Below are 23,861 nucleotides of genomic sequence, written 5' to 3' on the forward strand. Positions count from 1 at the left end.
CCATGGATGAATAAATTGAGTTTAGGTTTTTTATTGCAACCTTGTATCTTGCATGAGTGGTGTTTTTTATTAACAAGATATTTTGGATCCTTTTTGTGCGTGAGAAGAGATACAGCGGCCATATGATTTTCAACTACTCTTATACGGGACTGCTACTCTTATGCACACCATGTTTATTATATATTTACCTCCAGCATAGTGATAGATCCAATTTTTATCTTGAATGGTGCTTCAAGCACCGTATATGTGGGGTTATTTTTTGGCCCTTATTTTTTTAAATCTTCCTTCCTCTTTTCTTTGTATAAAAATATAAGATGCGGCTCGAAATGTATTGTTTTTTATATGGTCATCGGCCTATCCTTGTTTGGTTTCATATATGAGCTTTTCTCCTCCAACATCTTATTATGTATGGCATTTCCAATAACTTTTTGCAATGTCATCTCGATGGCTTGCATATATACGATATTGACGGGAAGGGCCTGTAACTATAGGGGGTACCATGATTGTGTTGGATTGCTTTGACCTTTACAGAACATTATTTTTCAAGAAAAAGAAATATAGCTGTATTTTGATATCATCTTTTCTTGTATTGCAGGTTCTATATTCCGTAACTCGCCGCGTTTGGTGTCTACGTTTGGACTATATCTTACTGATTTACATTAGGGGCTAACTGGTGTTCAATTTTTCATTTCATTCCTAACTCTAAAGATAGGTACTGTGGCATGGAAGATACATGTTTCTGTGCAAGCTAAATCACACTTATGCATAAATGCATGGTTAATTACTTTATCTCCTCGGTTAATCTACACAACTTTATTGCCAAAACTTGATGGTATGAAGAGAAGTCTCAAGGGATTAATACATGATTATGCTTTTCAGTGCTTTTAAAAAATGTTGGCCTTCAGTAAAACATGCTGGATGATGTGCTGAGAACAAACTGAAGGTGCTGAGATCTATGCATTACCTGTTTTCTGATCTGATCTATGTATTGTACTTGTGAGAAATGATGGCACATATGAATAATGAAAATCGATGTTATTATTTTCTTTCTGAGGTAGTACTGTATTGTGTTTTATTTATAAATTTTATTTGAGGTCAAATATCAATAAGGTTGCCGTTTGTTTATTGAGGTTTCCAACCTCCACTGCCTCGTTTCCCGTACGCATGCTTCCCTAATCATTAAGCATGTTATTTTTCATAAAAACAATTATATACAGAAGTTGCTTTCAAAAACCATATTAATCCTTTTAAAAGTATTTTTAGCTAATACTTAATTAATCACGTGTTAATTCATCGTTCCATTTTACGAGTGGAGGGAGTGGTTTCTTTTAGGGAACACAACCTAAATATACCGGGGAAAAAATGGAAGCTGAACAGATAGAGAGAAAAATATTAGGAAGAAAAAAAATTGAAAGGTGAGTGGACATGGAGGGGAAAACATAGAAAGGTGAATCGATACGATGCATAGATCATAGAAAATTTCTAAAATGAAATTTAAAAGTTATTAAAGACAATGATATTGTACCGTAGCGTTTAGCACGGGTATATTACTAGTCTAAATTATTAAAAAATTAGCAAGATAAATTAATATAAAATATATTACTCTATAAACATGCAAGTTAAAATTCAACTTATACAAGTTGTAACAAAAATAACAAATATAATTATAAATGTACGATTACTTTTTTCAGTTTAATTTATTTTTCTGTTGCAATTTGTAGAAATCGAATTTGGTATAGCGGTTTGTGGTATTTCACACTACGTATTACTCTTTATTACTCCCTCCGTCCCATTATAAGTGCTGCCATGATTTTCTATGCCAAATTTTGACCGTTCGTCTTATTTAAAAATGTTTTAAAAAAATTCGAGAACATAAGTCACGCATAAAGTACTAATCAGATTTTATTGTCTTATAGCAATAAAAATACTAATTATAAAAATAATTCAAATAAGACAAACAATTAAAGTTGGGTTGGTTGCATTTAAAATGGGACGGAGGGAATATCAAATATTTTGATAACTATTTAGATGATATTTTCTCTAGAGATGAAAGTCCATATCTGATCGGTATGCTCAGGGGAGCTAGCTACCAGTAGCATGGCTGCAGCCTGCAGGGGGTACATTCTGCCAATGGCATGTGAGTGTACTTTCCAAAGCGCTCGGCTCTCTCCCGATCGACCGCTCGATCATATTCATATCGATCGCGCCCTCGCCGCCGTCACGTGAGCCTTGGGAGCTAGTTTACCGCCCCCGAGAATCCTAGACACCGTTTTGTACACACAGAGCCTGCATATACGAACAATGGCGCATGTACGTATGTACGCATGTGACCGACGCCCCCCTGATGGGTCAGATCGATACACCACGTACCTATACCTGACTACCTGAGTACGATTTGCACCTACGTCACGCGCTGCATGCGCCAAATGTACGTCGAAATTAATTTGAAAGCATTTCGCATAAAGAAATTAATTAGAGACACACACGGACGTGTATGGTATAGGATCGAATTGAAGTTATACCGTACTATCTCCCGTTTCAGGTATAAAACGTTTTGACTTTGGTCAAAATCAAACTGTTTAAGTTTGACTAAGTTGGTAGAGAAAAATAAAAATATTTTTAACCCAAAACAAGTTTATTAAAAAATATTCAATTATTGATTTGATATGAAACTAATTTAGTATTATAAATATTATTATATTTGTCTACAAACTTGGTTAAACTTAAAACAATTTGACTTTGACCGTCTTATATCCTGAAATAGAGGGAATACTAGCTATATTGCAGTATTGCTAATTAAAGATCGGATTATAAGCTAGGTAAGGAATAATGGATATTTAAACTCATATATACCAGGCTCACAGGCTGCCTATTTGTGTATGGATCAGCCGTACGTACGTTGTCACGCTAACTCGTCTGACACCGTCAGTCTTCGTCACAAACTGATCATGCATTGCATGCATGCCCCATGGTGACCCACGTGACGGCGTCTCGATCCATATCGTGCCATGCGTGCGTGCTTGCTCGACTTGTGTGATGGCTATAAGCTGCATATTAAATATTGTTTGTTCTGTATTTCTGTTGCCATGCCTGAGCGGTACCGTAGGCGTCATCCATGGTTTAATTATCCTTCCATGGTTTAATTTACGTATTTTTTTCCCCATATAATTAAGACGCTAGTGTTGATCCATTACATCAGCGTCGTGTACTCTAATAGTAATACATATGTTGTGCAAGAAATTAATTGCTCCATTCCCTAGTTGAATACCTAAAAGGAATATTAATTGCTTTCGAGAATAATCTTTTTCTTTAAATGAAAACACCTAGCTCCCTCCATTTAAGAATGTAAGATGATGGCTATATTTTGCTATAAATTAACCTTCTATAAGATTGATCAATTTTTTTTTAAAAAAACAAACATAGGAATATTTTTAACACCAAGCAAATATAGGAGTATTAATATATTCAATGGTGGATTTAATTCACTTTGTTGCCATTTTCAACCCTACCAATATTTGTCATTATCAAATTTTGGATGTTTTAGTGTGACTAAATTTTGGTAAAGTTTTTTTTTTGAGTGGAAGCTTCCGGTTTTTTTTTTCAAAATTTGGTATAGTAGCAATGGCAAGAATGTGTTTAGTTTGTTGCCCTTCTAAAATTTAGCAATACGAAAACTTGGTAAGATTAAAAATGAAACAAAGTGAACAATCTCTTAATAAAATTCATTTGACATCATAGATGTTATTACATTTTCTTTGATTAAACTTATAGAAGTCCGACTTGAGATAAAACCAAAACATCTTACCTTCTGAAATGGAGGTAGCTAGCTAGGTAGCTAGATTGCAAGAACAGAATACATATACTCCGATTCATATATATACTTACGTCCAGCAAGCTGAAAATAATAATAATAATAATAATAATAATAATAATAATAATAATAATAATAATAATAATAATAATTGTATATGTACTGATCGATACATAGTATGATCTACTCCTATATATATATAGCTGCGTACGTACATGTTTGGACTTAATTAGTAAGGACAGATATTTGCTGTAACAAAAAACTATATTACGACAAGCCACGCGCATCTCTTTCTTGCAAGTTGCATTTGGCATTCTTCGTCTTTCACCTTGATTTGTGTTTGTGCTTGCAATAATTGGTGGGAACCGCTAGCTAGCTATCTCTAGTTCTCTACTAGCTAGGAGTAGCTACTTGTGTGAAAGATATTTGCCCCTGTCTTAGAATATATGAGGAGGATTCAAGGAACACAATAAGTTCATGTATGTCGCAAACAAAACCAGCATATATTTCGACCATTCCAGATCTGTCTTGAGTACCCATTTGAATTTTTCATATATGTAGGAGTTTCATGTTGGCTTTTCATGCTTAACTAGTATTATTGTTATATGTACATGCTTGTCTACGTACGTGCATATGACCGAGAGCAGTTGTTCACTAATTAAGGCCATGTTTAAGTTGTTACCCTGGAAAAAACAAACAAAGAACAAGCAAATTAGCAAGTTATGGTGCATGCATGGTTATTAATTTTCATCATATAAATTTCCTTTTCTCCCCTAAAGTTTACTGGTTTCTTCATTTGCCTCTTATTTATTCTTACTACAATGGTATCTAGCTAAGTGCCAACAGTACAGGCCTACTACATGTTAGTGGGGCGACATCAGAGACAAATATGGAAATTGCTCTATTTCCATGGTCTTTAATTTACAGACAATCATGTATATACTAGTACATCTGTTCAAAAATACAGGATATATTTTGACCGTCCAAAAATAAGCTATATGACCGTAAATTTGATACTAACAGTACTATATATTTTCCTTATGATTACAAAATTATAGTCATAAGAAAGTACTAACAGTATTATTTTATGGTAAAACCTAGATACTATTAGATTAATAGTTGATTAAATCTTAAAATTGGATAGTTAAAATATGTCTTATATTTCTGAACGGACATCATATATCTTTGTCGTATAAAAGAAACAACAAATTAAGGGGTCCATTTTTCTAATACTAGAAATCAAGAAATGGAAAATAAGACAAGTAGGTACCCCTCACCCAATTAAAAGAGTTATTTTCATGCAGCAAGCAACAAGAGCATGCATGCAATGCATGCAGGACAAAAGGTCAAGCCCTCTGCAAGGATATATACATGGGGGCCTACAGCTAATAACGTACGCGTGACCGCGTGATGAGTACTGTTACTTTGTTGCCACTCCATCTATCTATACGCAACAAACCTCAACAACAGTCGGAGTTCACGAGATGTTTGTCAAAGCCCCATATATGCAGCCAAACCCAACAGCACAAGAGTACTCTGCAACTCCCTGCTGCCAGCTCTCTCTCTCTCTCTCTCCCCCAAATCAGTCCCCCTTACTGTACCTTCTCTCTACATTAATATGGTTACACACCACACTACCAATCGAGAGAGCTTCAATTCTGCCTGAGAGTTAGAAGAGAGATCGATGGTCATCACCAATAGCTTATCATCATATTGGTAGTAAGCTAGCCCCACATACAAGATGCTGGAGTATGTAGCTGGTCCAACACGTTCTAGCTGAAGTTAGAACATATGTGTGGAATAATAATTAATCCAGTTAGAAAATGACGTAAACCAGCAAGAAAAGTACATTATATGTATGACGATATATGATCAATGATCTAGCTTAGCTAGGAGTAGTTCTGAACATGCATGCACATTGGCACATTTGCGTACTAATATATAGTTGCTATTATTGTAGAGACTACGTACGTGTTGTGATCTGAGGCGATAAGATTCATTAACGGACGTACGATTACGACTTGGAGTAATTAATTAAGTCTTGATTTTAAGTGAAGACTAGGAGGGCTATGCCTAGTGTGGCCCAAAACCATGTACAGCTCAGCAACATATTCCCTGCATGCACCCTAACACGGGCGAGAGAGAGATCGATGAAAAGGGTTGTTTGCCCCAATAAAATAGGGGAATGTGTATGTGGAATGTTGCTGCGCATATGCCATCAAAGACAGTGACACAAAGCTAGCTTAGGTCACCTCAGGTTGATAGACGATGGATGTGAAAATTTTTCTGTGCACACAAGAGGTATAGTTAGGGGGTGTTTGGATGGGTCTATAATATCGGATGTTTAGACACTAATTAAAAGTATTAAATGTAAAATAATGATAAAATCTATTTTATAATCCTAGACTAATTCGCGAGACCAATCTATTGAGCCTAATTAATTTATGATTAGCCTATTTTATGCTACAGTAAACATTCTCTAATTGTAGATTAATTAATTAAGTTTAAAAAATTTATCTCACGAATTAGCTCTTATTTATGTAATTAGTTTTGTAAGTATAGTCTATATTTAATACTTTAAATTAGTGTCAAATATCCGATGTGACAGGAGTTTATTCCCTAAATCTAAACATCACCTAGCCGTGTAGGAAAGGAGGGAAGGGGGATGGCGGAGGCATATGCGTCACATTCGATTCTCTCCGGCGGCCTACACAAACAGCTTTTCAGCCAGCTTACACGACCCCTCTTTTTATTTTTTTATTATTTGTTTTTTTGGAAAACCTACACGACCCTTCCCCACTTGGTGGCCGATCTGGCTGGACCGGGCAACAGTCAAATCTATCGATCCAGGATCGATCGTATCAGGCATAATAGAATCTTACTTACTTAAGCTTACTTAGGTGATGTTCTTTTCTTCTAAAGATGAAGATGAAGATTAAGTTTTTTACGCAAAACGATATAGTATTAACGTATGATTGATTGAGTTTTAATTATTACAAACTTAAAAAATAGATTAATATGATATTTTAGAGTAACTTTCATATAGAAAATTTTCGCACGAAACATACCTTGGAAGTTTAAAAACGTGCCACAAAAATCTTAATCTTCATCCAACTCTTGTTGGAGAAAAGAACAGGACCTTATTACTCCTACCATATGTGGCAGCTTAATTACTGGCCGGCAGATAGGTTAGGTTTAGCTGGTTAATAAAAAACCGCCTCTAGCTTGGTTCTCGGTGCATGACGGTACTGCATGTAAGTATATAGTAGAGTACTCCTTCCGTTTCAAAATATTTGCTATCGTTTGACTTTTTAGTACGTGTTTGACCATTCGTCTTATTTAAAATATTTAAGTAATTATTTATTCTTTTTATATTATTTGATTTATTGTTAAATATACTTTCATGTACACATATAGTTTTACATATTTCATAAATTATTTTAAATAAGATGAACGGTAAAACATATGTTAAAAAATTAACGGTGTCAAATATTTTGAAACGGAGTATGTAATAGTAGCCCGACCGATCGAGAGTTAAAAACTGTCGAGACTGCATGCCGTTTACTCAACCGCGCGCGTACTGCTCGTTCGCGATCGAGTCGATCGCGAGGAGGATATCGTCATATCGATGCATGGCAATGCAAGTCCGCCCGGGCGGCGCGCGGCAATACACGCGTTACCTCGTCGCTGAGGTGGCTAGCTAGCGAGGCATGCGGCCGTCGCCGATCGGCGATCGGTGGGTCACGTCGTCGCGCGCGCGCGAACGTACGTGCAAATTCGCGACCGGCTGCATGCGCGCGCGCGGTCGATTTAGCTTGCTCGATCGTCTCACGACCGATCGAGAGAAGCGCCGCCGGGCGACTGTACGAGATGGCCACGGTCGCGGCCGGTTGGATGCATGTATATATGGTAACGGGCGTAGTATACGCGCGCGTGCAGGCGCTGGGGGCGCGCGCCGGCCAGCCACCACCGCCACTGGACGGAGTGTGGAGTATGTTCGAACGTGTACAGCGAGCGACCGTACGTGGGCGATTTGAAAATTGGGGCCGTGCTGTGTCGTCGTCGTGATCGATCGATCGATCGATGGACGCGCGCGGGTCCAGTCGATTCGTACGACGTTTGTGTGTGTATGATGCCTTCCCGGGATGGGGTTGTCGTTCGTATGCATATATAGGTAGAGATCAGTTATATTGTACCGCTACGGTACTGGTTGTAGTCTCTAGCTACGAATCCACGGTGCATCGCGTCAACTTTTGGCACGTCGCTTTCCAGATGTCCTGTATGTGTAATATAATCATTGCTGTAAGCTAACGGTCGGGGGTATAGTTACATTATTAGGCCCTTTTTTAATTTTTTTTCAAATGTAATACTCTTTCTCTCTCTGTTTTAAAATATTTGACGCCGTTAACTTTTTTTAATATGTTTGACCATTCATCTTATTTAAAAAATTTAAGTAATTATTAATTCTTTCCCTATCATTTGATTCATTATTAAATATACTTATGTATACATATAATTTTATATATTTCTCAAAAGTTTTTAAATAAGACGAACAATCAAACATATTTTAAAAAAATCAACCATGTCAGCTATTTAGAAATGGAGGGAGTATAATACGAGTACGTAATAGCATAATTATATCGTCATTAAACTGTAATTGCAATATAATTTTATATATGACCTTTTAAGCTCGTATGTGGCTAGCGGCGTGCACCCTTACGGCTGAAACTGAGAGTTCAAATCCTCATCCTGTTACACGCTTGATTATTTCCTTTCCCATGCATGCACGAATCTCGATGTGATTTGACGGTCAGATATTTAAAAGTTTTAACGGGCCGGGTGACTCTTAAGCAACTCTGTTTATTTATAGCTAACTGGACACTTTATTAAGAGAGCTGTAAAATTACTCCTTACGGCTCAAAGATATAAGGGATTTTGGGTGGATATTACAATGAACTTGGACATAGAGTCTATGTAAATTCATTGTAATAGAATGTGTCACATCCATCTAAAATCCCTTATATCTTAGGACCGAGGGAGTAACTAGAAAGATCAAGCTATTAATTTTGTGGATAGATGTTGCCTGTTGATGCCATCATCGTTGTTTTAGCCTAGATTCGTCGGAAAGGTATTTTTGCCTCGTCTCAGTGTTATTAGTACTAAAAGTTTGCTGTCCTTGGTGAACTACTCGACCCCTCCCACTTTCACTTAATTACTGACTTACTAAATGTTTATTATAGTTCTATTCAGATTCGTAGTATTATATACTCTAGCAAACATTCATGCTGCCGCTGGCTCGATCGATCTTGTCCACACAGAGGACGAGCGCGCGCAATCTGATTAGACTACTTCAATCGTTGTCCCCCATCGCAAGGCAACAAACTGGGTGCTAACTCATGAACAAAGGCCCATTTGTTCGTATTGTTCTGCCAACGATTTGTTGCGATCGGCACGTGTGGGCTGGCTGGCGCCAACACGAGGGGGAAACCGGACAACGCACGGCGGCAGAAATTAATCTCTCCGCCCCGTGAGAGCATTTCTCCTTGGACCCTTGCATTGCTTGCATATATACTAGTTTGGCATGCGGCACATCTCTCATCGCTTCCAAAAACAAAATAGCTCCAGTGTCTAGTATAAATTGTTATCACGTTATGTACTTACGCGTGCTCATCAGCTCTCTCCCATGCACGCTGTTGCATGGAATGACAAAAGCTCCAGCTAGCGAGCAGGCAAGCTAGTGAGCGATCGAGCTAGCCAGGCGGCATGGAATGCTCTAGAAAATAGACCATAGCTATTCAGAGAAAAGTATATATACGGGGCAAATAATTCACGTATGCACTATTCTTGCACCAGTATTATATTAATTGCTCGTGTCTTTATATGTCTAGAGCTAAAGGTTAATTTATCAGCTGTATGCAGTTGCGTATATGCATGACCTCAAGTTGTCATAATATAGTTAAATTTAAAGGTTAGTTAGATCTCACAGGAATATTTAATTTGAAGATCGTATTTTGTAGTTTAGAGGTTGTTCAGATTGTAGCCAAAATAAGTTTTACCAAATTTTGACAATGCCAAAATTTTAACAGGATTTCTTATGTATTTATTAAAGTTTGGCAAGAAACGAATGGATGCACATATTTGATAATTCTAAAAAAATGGTATGGTTTGAGATGGCATCAATCTAAATAAACCATTAGTTTTAAATTTTTGAATCAACAACACCATTATTTCGTTGTGTAGGGATTTTTCGGTTTGAAACCTCTCTTGGAGCAATATAAATTACGGGATTTTAATTTCATGAGTTTTGTGTGGAGCTAAATTTAAAAATAGAATTCAGTTTGATTTCTTCACACCTATTTTCGCGATACAATTGTTTTAAATACATTTTAAATCAAAGTTGAATTTGATATACAACTGTTAACCTCTATTTTTCACGATAAAAATGTGTTTTGTATATACAAACATCGATCAATCTACATGAACCGCGGTAGCCCAACCCTTTCGATGGGCTGGCCCATTTACACTTTCGTCATTTGCTTCGTATTAAAATGTTAACCCGAGAGTGATATAGATGGACAAGCTTTTATAAGTTGGTTCCATTCTTGCTAAACTAGTAATTAATGTGGTACTAGATATGCACACATGTATACAGTTGTCATGGGCCACACATGCCTCGTTCTAACGGGACCAGGATATCACAAATAGAGATGTCTCCTCGCAATTGCATGATTGTCTCTACGATGGGCAACTGATCTCTGTCACAAATTGATCATTCATGATACCCAGTTTGTCATCTAAATGGTTATTAAAGAAATATATTATTAATAATATATTGCTCTATAAACAATTAAATTTAAATATGATTGTGAGCGCACCTATACTCCCTCCGTCCCATAAAAAACTAACTTGTAGGGATGAACTTGGATAAACATTTGTATTCATCTCTATAAGTTGTCATTTACATACCAAAAAAACAAATCCGTCATGCAATTGGCGTAAAGAAAACAAACTCATCATGCATGCAATTGCATGATGTGCCGCTAGCTGAGTAGCTAGGAGCCTAGGAAAGCTAAACTGCCCGCCGTCGTCGTGGTGGCTTGCATTGCTAATAACTGAGGCCACTTCGAAACGACGACGTGCGCGCGCGCGGCGCCGTCGCGGGCGCCCCTGCTGCAGGTGCCTGCCTGCAGCCTCTGCGCCTGTGTGCTGTGGCCGCTAGCTTCCCCCCTCCCACCTCGATCACGAGCAGATTCCCCCACCCCTCTCCTCTCCTCTCCTCTCCTGCCCGCGCCAAAGCTAGCTCAGCTCAGCTCCTCCCCAGCTGCTCCATGCAGCACATTGCAGCAGCAGCTAGCTGCATCTGCATGCATGCCTCGCTGGTTAACGTCGGCCTCTCGGCCCCCACACCCACACCCAACCATCCACAACTCAACAACACCACACTAGCTTAGCACGTAAGTACGTACCGTCACGGATGTACTACTACTACGTTTATTTTGGGTATATATATATATACTCCCTCCGTATTTTAATGTATGACACCGTTAACTTTTTAACCAACATTTGACTATTTTTTTATTCAATTTTTTATGAAAATATCAAAATATTTATGTCATGCTTAAAGAACATTTGATGATAAATCAAGTCACAATAAAATAAATGATATTACGTAAACTTTTTAATAAGATGAATGGTTAAACGTTGAACGAAAAGTCAACAGCGTCATACATTAAAATATGGAGGTAGTACTGTATAGTGATCGATCGATCTCGTTCTCTCTATCGATCGCCACGCATGTGAAGTCGATCGCCAGCATGGATACGATCATTTCGTAACGTTTTACATGTACATGTAGGTGTTAATTTAATGGCTAGATAGCTAGATTTATATGGTTTGGTATACATGAATGCATCCATATATATGTGATCGATCTCACATGGTGGTATCCCGGCCGTATGCGCGTACGTATACAGTGCATGCGCGCGCGGTGGTCACGCCGTAGTTAAACTAGTTATATATATCCAGGCCGTCGCGTCGTCATTCTCTCGAAGAGAAATAGATTAAAAACTTATCGCCTCGTACGAACGTATCTGCTGCCCTCTTCTGTCGAGCCCAGCTGCCAAGCTCTCCTAGCTAGTTGCAGGGCAGCAAACAAGGGGAATATGTAGTCATAGTATGTGTGTCAATATGTGCAGTACACAGTTTGTTATGATATGATTTTAAGCCCTTCGGGAACATGTACTCTTGTTTCTTCTTCTCTCAAATCTAGTCTAAATGATCTTCTTTTATATTATTAAAAAAAGCAGATAAAATACACACTTTGTATTTTGGGTTGTTGGATCAAGATCAAGTGGCGGTATCTTGAGCCATGTGAAATATTGAACTCATGCATCTCACTATCAGAAACCGGGTTAGATCTAATTAAGGAAAAATACAAGTTCAGGACAAAATAAAATCTCGTCAAGAAAGAAAATACTGTTGGGAATAGCTTGTGAGGGAAAAACGAATACCTGCCTCCCCCACCCGGCCGTTCCTCCCTGTTTCATTTGGCTACTGCCTTCTAACCGCTGATTGTTTCCTTCCTCCCACTGCTCAACCCGGCCAAGTATTACTATTCTAGCCATCCTCTTAAGCCTGCTAAACACCCACATTTCCCCCTTCCTTTAACCTTAGTCCCATTAGAGGAGTATTCCCCTTAGATCCGGGTCCAGGCCATCCGATAAAAATAAGCGGACGAACTCAACGGGTTGGGCGCACGGCATGAGCCACATTGCTTCTCCTTCGTGTGATCACCCACATCCGCCCTCTTGCTCGCTTGCATGACGGCTTGCTTGCCTGACCGCTAGCTGTCAGTCACCACCTGCGCCTGCCTGCTTGCTGGCAGCTCGCTCGCCCGACCGTTTGCTAGCCCGTCGGTCACCACTCCTCCGCCTGCTTGCTCCGCTCCTCCTTCCACCCGCTCGCGGGCCATACTGCTCCTCCTCCGCTCGGCAGTCTATCGCCGTCGAGTTCAAGCATGTTGTCGGGATTGGGCGTGGGCTGACGGTAACTGCAAACAACATTCATCCCATCTCTCCCTCCTTCTATCAATTAAGAAACTGGGATCGTCCCATCCTATGGATCAAACGTACGAATAGAATCATCCCATCCCAAAATTAGGGATAATATCGTTTCATCTTACCTAGCTAGTACGTCCCATAATCAAACACAAGCTAACTACTTGAGTTATGTTCAATGAGCAACTCTTATTTTTTTTAATATAAAGGGAGCAGTAAAATAATTGAGCGAGGGCGCCTAGCTCTAGCTAGCTTAGCTAGTGCCGTGGTCTTCCATTCCTTTTGCTCTCGTTGGGAATGGTCACCAGCCCAGCACATGCGTGGCTGCCATACATGATACATGCACCTCATATCAGAATGTTTCATTTGGTTGGTGATCTCATGGCTACCCTAGCTACACACATCGTTCTCCCTGGCCCTGTCAAAAGGGGGAAAGAAATTTATTCAGTTTACCGGCCGGAGTACTACTACCAACCATGCTAGTACTATATGTAGTAACAGTGATGTTTGGACCTTGGATATTTGTGTTCCATTATGGGGGCATCCTATGTATTCGATGATCCGATATATAAATATATATTTCACACTACGTACAGCAAGTTGTTCATATACTAGTCCTCGGATAACTAATGGTCAGTTTTCATAAAAAAAAATGATAATGGTCAGTTGTTTAATCCACACGGGATGGAGGATGCACTGCATCTTGTCAAGCAGATTCCTTCTAGCTGGTGATGCACATTGCAGGAACCAAATCATATCCGTACGTCCATCTAGCTACATGGATCAATTTGTCGCCTAATTCAACTTTTGTATCGATCATCCATTTCTTCGAACAGCCCAGCCTACAGCTTCAAATTACGGAATTTCAGTATCCACTGTATATAACGCGTGGTGATATATATTATATTGTTTAAATTAGCTAGTAGCATGCATACATATCATGCATGTGCATGTGTGCTCCCAGGAAGTAATAAAACCATGTCTCGAAATGCCAGTTTCATATGTCACATCTAGATTAAGTATTAGTAGCAAAATTAAAGCTAGAACGGAACACAAAAGAAATCAATAATATTTGCCGAACCCTATCGTCCACTTGCTTCGACGTCGTATGCAGCACGATGTATAGGTTAGTCGATCTTATTTTGTCCCTTCTCATATAGATTCAGAGGTTTATACTAGTAAACATATATGGCAGACATGCATTATGCATACGTCCAATATTTCCTTTCTTTTCTTCTTTATCTCCTTCACTGAATTCTCATGCATACACATTTCCTTTTTTTTCCCTTCAATTGATATTTAGATAAGAGAAATGATCAGAAGGATACAACAATATGGTCACGTGAGTGGCCACGGCCGGGGAGAGAAGCCACTATATACATATGGAGTAGTAGTGGCCTTCATCTCGGTGTTCTCCATTTGAGCTAGCTAAGCTGCTGTACTATAGCAGCAGCTCTTGCTCACCAGCTAGCAGCAAGCTATACACCTCTCTTTCTCTCCTCTCTATCTTTCTCAAGCCAATATCTCTCTCGCTAATTCGATTGGGTTATCAGGCCTTCATCGTAATCCAGCTTCAGCTGTGTGTCTGTGATTGTGTTTGTGTTGTGTGTGAGAGAGAGAGAGGCGAAGAAATTAAGAAGAGCGAGAGAGAGAGAGCTGCTGCTATACAGACTTACAGAGGACGAAGATGATGTCGTCGAGGGAACGCAAGAAAGCGGCGGCGCTACAGGAGAAGCTGCAAATCCTCCGCTCCATCACTCACTCCCACGCTGTAATTAATCACACCCTCTCCTTTCTTATTAAGTTTTTCTCTCTGCTAAACTTTTCATGTGCATGCATGTCATCACTGATCGAAAAAAAACGACACGACCGTGCGTCAGTTCTGCAGTCCCCATCATGTCAAATTCGATATTTATCACTCATATATTACCTGCACCTTGTAGTATCTCTGTAAATATCCAGCTGTATAGTTTTTTGTTTAAAAAATAGAAGTTTTATCATACTTAACTAATTGCATTAAAATGATATAGCCGTCTGAGAGCACTACTCTTGGTCTCTCTCAGCTGCACATATGAATATGCATGCTCTCTTAAGTCGATCAAGGTTAATTATTAACATTAATGGTATATATATATATGTGCAGCTGAGCAACACGTCCATCATAATGGACGCGTCCAAGTACATCAAGGAGCTGAAGCAGAAGGTCGTGAGGCTGAACCAGGAGATCGCTTGCGCGCAAGACGCTCTCAGACAAAATCGGGTACACACACACATCACACACCTAGCTTAAACTCCCTCTGCGAGAGAGAGAGAGACTGCACAGACACCATTGCACAGTGCTTTGCTTTTTTTTTCCTCTCTCTCTCTCTCTCTCTCTCTCTCTCTCTCTCTTCTTCTTCTGTTAATTTCGTACTACGAGCAGAAAGAGGACAGCGCGCGCTAGCTAGATGCCAACCTGCGAGTGGCTCTAGCGAAGTTCACATGCACGAGATACTTGTAATGCTATAGCGGCTATAGCTGATGAGCCAGTTAATGGAGTTTGGATTGGTCAGTAGCTAGTACTACTCCAGTACGTACACGCATGCACACTGTTGCGCAGACAGAGCACACACAGTTCATTAATCAATGCTCCCATGTCTGCATCTACACGCATGATTAATTTGTGTCTGAAAATTAACTATCTGGTCTCATCAGTGATGAGCTGATCGAGCTGCTGTGATTAATAGTGGCTGGCATGCAGGTGACCGTGGAAACCCTAGGACACGGGTTCCTCGTCAACGTCTTCTCCGGCAAGAGCTGCCCGGGGCTCCTCGTCTCCATCCTCGAGGCCTTCGACGAGCTCGGCCTCAGCGTCCTCGAGGCCACGGCCTCCTGCACCGACACCTTCCGCCTAGAAGCCATCGGTAGCGAGGTAATTATATTAATCAGCTAACTAATTCTATCATTAGCGGCCAAAATTCAAATTAAGCCCAAGTCAATTTGGGTAGAATTCATTGAGCCCTTTCGAGAGGTAAAGGCAGATGTTTCGATTGATTCAGTACCAAGAAACACTGTAGGCCGGCATACATTCTGGGACAAGAGTTTGACATGCCTTTTTTCTTTTTCTTTGCTTTGTCTCTGTATATGCTCTCCCCTGAACTGAAGAACCTGATGGAGAAGGTGGACGAGCACGTCGTGAAGCAGGCCGTGCTGCGGGCGATCAGGAGCTGCTCCGGCAGCGGCGGCGATCACCACGACGACGACGACGACGACGACGAGTAAGCACAGAAGCGGATCGATCGAGCTCTGTTAATTTCGATCTCCTCCTCGCCGGCCGGCGGCGAGCATGGCCGATCGATCTCAGCAATTGCTCGAATGATTAGTCTGTCCTATTCTTTCTTTCTCCATTTTCCCCCGGCCTTAATTTCTTCTCTTTTCTCCTGTCTGATCTGTCGTCTCCGCCGTCTACATGGCGGCGCATGCATGCATGATAGGCTCCTATAATTCGGTGAAACGAAGTACACCGAAGCATTTCCTGTGTAATAGGACTACTGTTAATTAGGGGGAGCATATCATCATAATTATTGATATATGTATATGTAGTTTATGGCAAATAAGATCATGTAACATATGAGATGGGATTCAGAGGCATACGTTCTGTACTTCAGTACGTAGCTCTAAATATTACTGACTCACTGAACAGTGCTACGACCAGCATGCATCACAACATTGAAACCCTGATCTCTTTGAAAGTTTTTTTTTTGATGGAAAGATCTTTGAAAGTTAATTTGAAGCTCCTGATTGATGGCATTTGGTGCATGCATGCATGCATCTGTGGCTCTGTGTTCTGAAACAGTGGCTGGAGCAGAGAGCAAGCATGGAGCCCAGTGGGTGAGCATCGTGTAGCTGGATAGGCGAGACCTCTCTCCCATTCATGAGTAGCACTGTTCATTGACACTGTAGATATACCAGCGTACCACCAGATGGAATAAAAAGGTGTATCGCTCCGGTTCCAAAATTCATGGAGCCATGCATGCAGATGGCGGCCAATCAATGAGAAAGGAAGCTAGCCTTAGACCTCCCGGATCATATCACTGTGTGTTTGTTGATAACATTTATATCCATTCCCAAGATCGAGCGAGTGACATACTGTGACATACTGGATATGCATGGAGCAAAGTGGAGTGATCGGTTGCAATCATCAATCACCTAGTAGGTAAACTGTTTTCATTACTTAGGGGAATGTAACACTAGTTAATTTTTACACACCATCTAAATAATCATAAAAAATATTTTAAAATTAATAAGATATGCCTAAGATATTTTACTTCATAAATATGCAAATTTAAATTTAACTCATAAACGTTTGAAGAAAAATAAATCTAACCTCTAAAAATAGTATTTTTTTTTCATTTTATGTTTATAGAGTGATGTATCTCATAGAGAGATATATGGAGTATCTAATTAATTTTTTCAAAAAAAAGATAATGACTATAAATCCATCTCCTACCTCATAGTAACAAATATCTTGACGGTGTTACATTACATATAGATGCGTGCGTGCGCGCGCGTGGGAGGGAGAGAGGGGAAGCAGCGGGCTGCCGTGCCGTTTGTTTAGGGGACACGGGGGACGAGGGGCGGCTCGACGACACCGGACACACCCACTATGCCCCCGTGACGCCCCTCCCGCGGACGGACTCGATCGATGCGTGCCGCCGCGTGATCCCCCGTCGGTTTTGCCCCTCCTCTTCCCGCGCCCGCCTGTGACTCCTCTCCTGTGAGCGGGCCGCGGCCTCACACGCACTGACGCGTCTCCCTCCCTCCCTCCCCGTGTGCAAAACAACAAAGCGCGTACGTGGACGTATCGACGAGACACCCCCACCCCCACCCGCGGGCGCGCGCGAGCGAGCGAGCGAGCGAGACGAGAGCGCGTCGTCCTTGCCGGCGGTCGCAGTTTCTTCATGGGCGTAACAGTCGCCCGCGCTCCGAGCGAAGGCAGAGAGACCACCGATCGATCAGCGCGCGCGCGTACACGGCGTGGCTTTGTCGTTGTCGTCGCACAAACAGCCGTGCCCGGGCGAAGCGACAAGCCGCGTCGTCGTCGTCGTGGTGCTCCAGCTGCGAGGGGGGGGGGGGGGGGGGGCCAGGATGGCCAGGGAAAACGTACGCACACGTTACGTCGCCGATGCGGCTCACGAGAGAGATCTCTGCAGCAGCAGCAGCTGCTGCTGCTGCCGCGCGCGCGGCGCGAGGCAGTCGGTCGTCGTCGTCGGGCCGGGGGCACGGACGAGCCTGGGGGCTGGGGGGGTCCTAGCTCTGGCGCCCAGATGATGTGTATAATTGTGGAGCGTAGCGTAGTAATAGCAGCTGATATACTAGCTTCCATCATCTTTTCCAGCTCGGACGACGGGATTTGGCTGCTGCTGCTGCTGCTCGGAAGGCGACAATTAGGGCACTGAAGCTCTCCAGAGGTCACGCTGCCTTGGACGCGTGAGCGCGTGACTGACGAGACGCGCGTCCATGCCAGGAACATATCATCCATGCCCCTACGAGATCACCAGATGATTATGATGCTTGCGGATTTTGCAGTGCCTGAATATCGTCAGATAATTAACGATGTTTCTACCTTCGGTTTTCCTTTAACAACAACTGATCAGAGTATTGCTCTGCAAAGATTTTGCAGTGGCCGGGATACAACATAACATTGGCTTAGACAAAACGGTAAGCAAAAACATTCAATTGAACCAAATCTGAAGGTTGTAGTAGTCCGATCAACCAATAGCTCAGTCTCAATGGCTCACTGGCCATGATCAAAACAAGGCTCTGCCCGACAGTCAGGCTGCTCCTGCTCCTGTATGAAGAAATATCCGAGATAGAATCATGGGGTTCTCTTCAGCTAAGAATTTTATTTAGCCCATCATTCAATGTGCGATGGGCTTGGCAACAAATTAGTCGCTGCTGGCACTCTTTCTGGCCATTTTTACTCGGTCGTAGTCCGCTTTCCACACCCTATAAGCGCTCCTAACTTCCTCCAGCTGTGGATCTGGTATGCTCGTGAATCGGTCCAAGTTCTCCACCCATTCTTTCCATGGAGGCATGGATGCATCCAGGAAGTTTGCTAGCTCTGGAACAAGAGCTGCCCTGTAGAATTCCATTACCCCCTTCTTGACTTCTTCAGATTCATTCATTGATTGGATCCCAGGGCGAACTATAGTCCCTTGCTTGTTCCTCAGGCAGAAACTGTTATCTCTAAGCACCAAAACTTCAGAAGGGGCAATTGGTAACACAATGCGAGAAAACTTTGTAAGAGACAGTGCTATAATATCTTTGGGTAGTAATCCACGCTTAACCGCCACCGAAGTACCAACCATCTTCCGGATCTGAGGTCAAAAAAAAAAAAAACATCACGGCATATTCATACTAGTTCCATGCATGCATAATACTTAATACTGTTACAGCAAATATTTGTTCTGCAGTTCATACTAAGGCATATAACCAGTGAATAGATCACCATGAACCCAAACCAAACGTTTTGCTGATTATGCATAGTTTCAGAAGGAATTAAACATTTGACAGTGAAAACAAAACACTACAGTTTGGATTTTAGAAGCAGCCAAACAGCTTAAACTACTAGTTTGTTGAGACTTGAGAGTGGTATTTTTGGTATCAAGTGTGCAATTCCCTTGACAACAAAGAACATCACTATTAATTAGCCTACAAAGACAGTTTCGAACATAGCATAGTAATATTGCAGAATTTTAGTTTTCATTGATGAGTGGGGTCACTTCTTGTGCATACCTGATGCAGCATGAAAGATACTCCTGATATAGTCAATTCCACAAATTGAATTCCTGATGAAATCTGGAGCTCTCCACAGGAGAATGTGAGGATATCTCTGAAATGTGAAGCATTCAGTCGATCATTTTCATCAGGCTCATGAAGCCACCTAGCTCGAATCTGAACCTGCTTCTCAGAAAATTCGGGATTATCCTTATAACTGTCTTCTGGTACACTAGAACCAATTATCGACGAAGAGTTCAAGTCTTCTTCATCATGGTCTGAAGTAGTTCCGTCATCAGAGGAGCTTTGGTCCAAACTCATTTCAGTGGGCATGGAATTTACAGCTGAGCTTGCCCCTTTTACCTTACGATGCCTTCCTGCTAGAACTTTCCTATACTTGGCACGAGCAGTGTAATTATGAAATGGATGGTTTCCCTACATGTATAACCAATTTAATGAAACTGTGCACATGCAGAATAAACTGTAAAATGAGAGATAAAAATACTCTGACAATGTCTATAATTACTGTATTGAGTAAAAAGGAAATGCATAACAAACAATTCAGATGGTTCAGCAAAACAACTCACCTGGGCTATGTACCAATCAGATGTTTCTTGGGGAAAAAGCCCAGATGTCAAAAGGTGAAATTATTACCAGGATCAAACTGAGCTGGCCTTTTTGCAAATTCACAATTCACATTGGGTCCAATACTCCAGCAACTGTTATGCAAGAGTGTAATGAACCAGGAGTCCTTCATCTATTTAGTTATACCACCCCTACATGGTTCCTAAACTTAAATTTAGTCTAGTATTTAGATGAACTTGTTAAACTCTTCACTGAAGTACATCCATCATCAAATAATTGGAAATCGACAAGGTAGGACACAGTGATGCTACTGGGCCTGCTTGACCTTCCCTCTTGGATTCCAAGCATGCTAAAATGTGCCAAATAAGTTTTTCCACTTCATTTTTTCCATCTCACGAATTGCAGCTGGATCTAAGCAAATCCAGGAACACGCAAGAGTAAAATTCAAAGTCAAGGTCCACAATGGATTGACAGGATATATTTATAACCTCTGGTGTATTTACTGGTCATACAAACTCATGTTTTATTCTTATTTAACTATGTGGCAGTATCTGGGTGTCTCCATAAACACATCTGCTATCAAACAATTTATCAAAGAGATCATATGTCATGTTCTTTTGCACAGTCTAAGCACAGAATGCAGGCGATATACTTGATCATACACATACCTCAAAACCTTTCAGAATGCTATTGAATTCTGACAGGTGTTCCATTACTTCTTCAGAGCTACAACCACCTTTAATTCCAATTATTTCAGCAGGAAGAAGATACAAGTATTCCCGATACAAGCATTCCCTCCTCACATCGAAACTCCTGAGATTGAATGCATGTGGTACCATGAATAAAAAAGTTGTTTTTCCATGCATAACTCAATCAATCACTCCATATCAATGATTTTCAGTCTCTAACCTTTGAGCAGGCAAAACACTGAAAACTCTAACATTGTCTGGCAAATTTGAGTTAATGAAGTTTGAAAGAGAAATGCCATCAGGATCATTCTCCCATGCTCGATCAGGGATTTCCATTTTCAGAGAGATCATTGTGGCCAGTGAATGTACCTGAAATTAGTTCGTTCTAAGCATGCATACAAGCATTTGTTAGACAAAAAGAAGCAGAAAGAACACATTAGAATCATTTGTGCAACTCTATAGGTCAAAATGTAAAATCCTACCCCTTTATCAGTTCTACTACTCCTTTCCCAGCCAACTTTTTGCAGCTTCCCATAATTACTCTCAAGAATGCCCCCAGCCTTGAAGATGGCTGTTTCCAAGACTGACTCAATTGCTGCAGAAAGAGATCAGAAAACCCATTCAACATTTACAGAGATGCAATGCTTACACCACCGATCTCATAGATGAGATGCTCCATGCATGTCTTATATAGTGTTAATGCTCACAATCAACTTGTCATAATAACATATGAAAATATCAATCTGTATCTTTCATAAAAAGTGTTAACGGTAGAATACTTCGACCTAGATTGTCCTTTAGTTGATGGCAAAGGACACGCCCAAAGCAAGCATTATATGTCTATACATAGAACAATCAAGGCACTATACGTCTATGCATAGAACAAGTGATTAACAATTCGATGCAGCTAGGATGAAACTAAATACCAATATTCTAGTTCTACCACACAGACTTTTGCAATGCAACTGTTTTTATTTCTATTTATTGATCGCAACATTGCAACTCAACTTCTCAACACCTGAACGAAGCAGCAGCACCTAGCATCAACATCATACAAATCAGAGCTTACTCGAGTCCGCGCTGAGCTCCCGCTGCTTCTGAAGACCTACAAGGACAAAAGGAGGCCATAGCACACTGAATAAGCACAGCCAACTCCAAAGAATCGGAGCAGTAAAAACATCTCATCCGGCCGTACAAACCAAACCTCGGTACTCCGTGCCGACGTAGCCTACGCGGAGCACGACCCTCTTCTTCCGCGCGGACTCCCACCTCATCCCGCCGCCCCCATCGTCGGAGCAGGTGGTGGCAAGCGGAGGCGAGGGTGGCGCCGCAGAAGCCGCGGCGCCGCCGGGGTAGGAGACGCACGGCGTAGTACGGAGGAACCTCGGGTTCACCCGGCGAGAGAGGAGAGCGGAGGAGTAGGGCCTCCAGAGGCGCCACGTCGCCGCGGCGGCGGCGGCCATCGGCGGCGCGGGCGGTAGTTCAAGCAGAATGGAAGAGAGACGATAAGACTCCGCGAAGAGAGAGGAAATGGAAATACTCCAATTACAGCCTCGTCGGCCCAAGCACTGTAATGGGCTGAAACTATATCGGCCCGTTTGGTTGGAGGTAGTTTTTAGAAGGAAAAAGTACACCGAAGGTCCCTCAACTTGTCATCGAGTTACCACATCGTCCCCCAACCACAAAACCAGATACCGGACGTCCCTGAACTAACAAAACCATTTACTTTAGGTCCTTCGGTGGTTTTGACCCCGGTTTTGTCCGACGTGGCGGCTGAGTCAGCATGGGACCCACGTGGGCCCCACATGTCAGCTTGGCCACGTCAGCTCCTCTCTCTCTAACCTCTTCTCTCCTTCCTCATCTCTATCACTCTTCTTCTTCGCTCTGTGATTTGGGCAGACCAGCTGACGGGTCACGCCACGCACGACGGCGACGCTAGCGTCGCGTGAGACAGGCGGGTGTGCGACGAGGAGGGAGGAGACGAGGCCCACGAGGGGCCAGCAGGGAGAGGAGCTGCGGGCAGCAGGGGAGGCGAAGCGTCGAGCCCGGGAGCAGACCGTGGCGAGGCGACAAGCTCGACCTCGGCGACGGCCACACGGTCAACAACGGCCAGGAAGGACCAGCACGACATCACCCGCGCTGTCTAGCTCCATTCTGCGCGCGACGACGTGGGAGCAGAGCCGGCCCAGCTCCACCCTCAGCTCCCGTGGTTCCGCCGCCAGCCACGGCCACAACGCCGCCTCCGCAAGCACCATCCGCGGCGGGGCTAGGGGCTCGTGCTCCTCTGGCTCTCTCTAGTGATGAATTGACTCGAACCAGGGCGAGATCGAAGATGATGTGCTACCGTTCCGCCGCGCCAGAGTTGTTCCACGACAAAAGCGACATGTGCAGGCGTGCAGCGATGGCATCCCCGGCGCCGGTTGCAGCGTCTCCTGCCACTCCGGCCATCCTGCACATGCTTTGCTTGTGACGTACCAGGAATCACTACAAGTTGGCAATTTCAATTCACGTCTACATATCAGTCGTAATTGTTGATTGTTTCTCTGATTATCCATTGTCAGATTGAGCGGCGGCGGGCGAGCTCCTACTTGCCGAGGCAACGCTCGCCCTCATCCCAGGTCCTCAATGTGCGCCTCACTGGCCGGCCACCGTGCCCCACCACGATGCGCCGGTACAGGCTGCTCCACCGTAGCGCTATTCTCCGCTCGTAGTCCAGCGTCGGTACAGCAACACAGACGACGCCGAGGCGGGGTTCATCGACCCGGGCTGCCGTCACCATGACTGCGGACGACGTCGCCCTCGGCACGCGTGGGCGGCTGTGCCGTCATGGCCATGGATGCCAGACGCCAGCCGGTGAGCTAGCTGATGTAGTTCATTCCGCCGCCGAGGATGCTGAGGTCGACGCCGACGTCGTCCGCGGCCACTGCGGCGGCGGCGGCGCGGGTCGACGAACCCTGACTC

General features: G+C 42.5%; 2 protein-coding genes across 2 annotated transcripts; one reads left to right on the forward strand and one right to left on the reverse strand.

The window, feature by feature from the left end:
- Positions 1 to 14,248: 14,248 nt before the first annotated feature.
- LOC127765234 (uncharacterized) lies at positions 14,249 to 16,497 on the forward strand. Its single transcript, XM_052290091.1, has 4 exons — positions 14,249 to 14,638; positions 15,011 to 15,127; positions 15,608 to 15,778; positions 16,012 to 16,497. Exons 1-4 carry the CDS (start codon positions 14,555 to 14,557, stop codon positions 16,126 to 16,128), a joined length of 489 nt encoding a protein of 162 aa, XP_052146051.1. The 5' UTR covers positions 14,249 to 14,554; the 3' UTR covers positions 16,129 to 16,497.
- A 1,750-nt stretch (positions 16,498 to 18,247) lies between these two features.
- LOC127768924 (putative tRNA pseudouridine synthase) lies at positions 18,248 to 22,402 on the reverse strand. Its single transcript, XM_052294593.1, has 7 exons — positions 22,105 to 22,402; positions 21,970 to 22,005; positions 21,383 to 21,495; positions 21,121 to 21,269; positions 20,880 to 21,024; positions 19,645 to 20,061; positions 18,248 to 19,226 (listed from the first exon to the last, which is right to left on the reverse strand). Exons 1-7 carry the CDS (start codon positions 22,361 to 22,363, stop codon positions 18,795 to 18,797), a joined length of 1,551 nt encoding a protein of 516 aa, XP_052150553.1. The 5' UTR covers positions 22,364 to 22,402; the 3' UTR covers positions 18,248 to 18,794.
- Between the last annotated feature and the right edge of the window lie 1,459 nt (positions 22,403 to 23,861).

Source organism: Oryza glaberrima, chromosome 3, assembly GCF_000147395.1.
Source record: "Oryza glaberrima chromosome 3, OglaRS2, whole genome shotgun sequence".
NCBI classification, from domain to species: Eukaryota; Viridiplantae; Streptophyta; class Magnoliopsida; order Poales; family Poaceae; genus Oryza; species Oryza glaberrima.

What these genes read in the sequence shown, in the direction of transcription:
- LOC127765234 (XM_052290091.1), top strand. Translation starts at nt 14,555, where the DNA reads ATGATGTCGTCGAGGGAACGCAAGAAAGCGGCGGCGCTACAGGAGAAG. An exon ending in CCATCACTCACTCCCACGCT is followed by an intron (nt 14,639 to 15,010) that starts GTAATTAATCAC and finishes ATATATGTGCAG; the next exon opens with CTGAGCAACACGTCCATCAT. An exon ending in TAGAAGCCATCGGTAGCGAG is followed by an intron (nt 15,779 to 16,011) that starts GTAATTATATTA and finishes CCTGAACTGAAG; the next exon opens with AACCTGATGGAGAAGGTGGA.
- LOC127768924 (XM_052294593.1), bottom strand. Translation starts at nt 22,363, where the DNA reads ATGGCCGCCGCCGCCGCGGCGACGTGGCGCCTCTGGAGGCCCTACTCC. An exon ending in AGTGTTTTGCCTGCTCAAAG is followed by an intron (nt 21,025 to 21,120) that starts GTTAGAGACTGA and finishes ATTCAATCTCAG; the next exon opens with GAGTTTCGATGTGAGGAGGG. An exon ending in GCATTCTGAAAGGTTTTGAG is followed by an intron (nt 20,062 to 20,879) that starts GTATGTGTATGA and finishes TTATACATGTAG; the next exon opens with GGAAACCATCCATTTCATAA.